The following is a 1,589-nucleotide window of genomic DNA, read 5'->3' as shown; positions in this document are numbered from 1 at the left end:
AATGCCTATAATGTCCGTGATAGTCCATCCGATAGCACGAATAAACTTTTTCACAATTGATTTCAAGGCATCCACTTGACAAGGTTCAAGATCAGCCGCCACAATGATTGGCAATGTATTATCCTCACCCAAGAAAACATATTGGAGATAGGATGGCAACGACTTAAGTTCGAGTTAAGGTAGTTCAATAATAGACGGCTTGGTGGGTAGACCCTCACAGTTTTTTAAATTAAGATTCAATTTAACTGGGTTCTTAGTGTAAGACCCAAGACCCGTCAACGAAGCTACCACTTCATCAAATCCTTCAACCACCTCACTCCTAAGGTTCCACAATAACCCACTAAGGGGTCATTAACAAGATCCATTTCAATAGTGTTAACCACCTCATCATCAACCACATCAATCACCAAAATAACTTGCAAGTTCATAGATTGCTTCATGGACTTACACACATTGAAGGATACTTCTTCATTGTTTACCCCAAATTTTATCTCCCCACATTCCACATCCACTAAGGCCCTTTTGGTAGCTAATAATGGTCTACCAAGAATGATTGGGACCTCATGACCAATCTCACAATCCAGAATAACGAAGTCGGCCAAAAAGATAAATCGGTTAACTTTTACCAAAACATCATACAACACACCCACGGGTTTTTTGATTGAACCATCAATTATTAGAAGCCTCATAATTATAGGCTTGGGAGCACCTAAGCCTAAATTTCAAAACACGACAGATAGCATCAAATTAATACTTGCCCTAAGATCACACAATGCTTTTTCGAATTTGTAGACTCCGATAGTGCAAGGAATAGTAAATGCACCCAGGTTTTCTTTATTCACCACATTGTGCTAGACATTGTAGCAATACAATTGTGGGTTACCTCAATTATTTAACAATCCATGACTTGCTTCTTTGTAACCAAGTCCTTGATAAATTTAGCATAACCAGGCATTTCTTGTAAGGCTTTTAGTAATGGAATATTCACCGATAAATTGCTAAACTTTATAAGGAACTTCTTGAACTTGGTATCATCATCCTTCTTCTTGAGCCTTTGTGGGAATGTGGGAGGAATTTTGATTTGTGGCAATAAAATAATTGGAATATCATCCTCAATCACCTTCGGAGTTTTCTCACTTTCAACATTTTCTTCAACTACCGTTGGTCGTTCAACACTTGTCTCATTAGGCTTTGGATCATTATCAATTGGCTCTTCTAGCCACTTTCTCTTTGCATTGGCTTGTTCTTCATTTGCCTTTTCATTGGGGTCTTCACCAAGATCAACAACATCTTTACCAAAAGTTTGACCACTCCTAGTGACAATAGCCATGATGTGAGCATCATTTTTAGAATTGACAACCGTGTCACTAGGTAATCCACCCTTTGGTCTTGCATTAAGTTGTGCCGAGATTTAGCCTAATTAAGTTTTGAGTTGCTTGATAGAGGTCGAGTGATATGTCACGGTTTGGTTTAGTTATGAGAAGTCACCTTTCATTTCTCTCACTATCTTGCCTGTCCCCTCAACACCCATTAAAATTCGAGCAAGGACATCTTTACTTTTGAGCTTATCCGAGTCAGTGGAACTTGAA

At 38.6% G+C, this 1,589-nt stretch overlaps 1 protein-coding gene across 1 annotated transcript; it reads right to left on the bottom strand.

Moving 5' to 3' along the window:
• Window positions 1-284: 284 nt before the first annotated feature.
• LOC107849262 lies at window positions 285-1,330 on the bottom strand. The gene is made up of 2 exons (XM_016693881.1): window positions 898-1,330; window positions 285-715 (listed from the first exon to the last, which is right to left on the bottom strand). The coding sequence occupies exons 1-2, from the start codon at window positions 1,328-1,330 to the stop codon at window positions 285-287; spliced, it is 864 nt and encodes a 287-aa protein (XP_016549367.1).
• Between the last annotated feature and the right edge of the window lie 259 nt (window positions 1,331-1,589).

This window comes from Capsicum annuum, chromosome 12 (assembly GCF_002878395.1).
Source record: "Capsicum annuum cultivar UCD-10X-F1 chromosome 12, UCD10Xv1.1, whole genome shotgun sequence".
Classification (NCBI taxonomy): domain Eukaryota; kingdom Viridiplantae; phylum Streptophyta; class Magnoliopsida; order Solanales; family Solanaceae; genus Capsicum; species Capsicum annuum.
Note: the sequence above shows the minus strand (reverse complement) of the source record. Positions and strands in the feature narration are given on the sequence as shown.

Bases quoted from the DNA above. Each gene is read 5' to 3' on its own strand.
- LOC107849262 (XM_016693881.1), bottom strand. From the start codon at position 1,330: ATGGCTATTGTCACTAGGAGTGGTCAAACTTTTGGTAAAGATGTTGTT. The intron at 716-897 runs GTTAAATAATTG...TTTGAAATTTAG, and splicing joins AAAGAAGCAAGTCATGGATT to GCTTAGGTGCTCCCAAGCCT.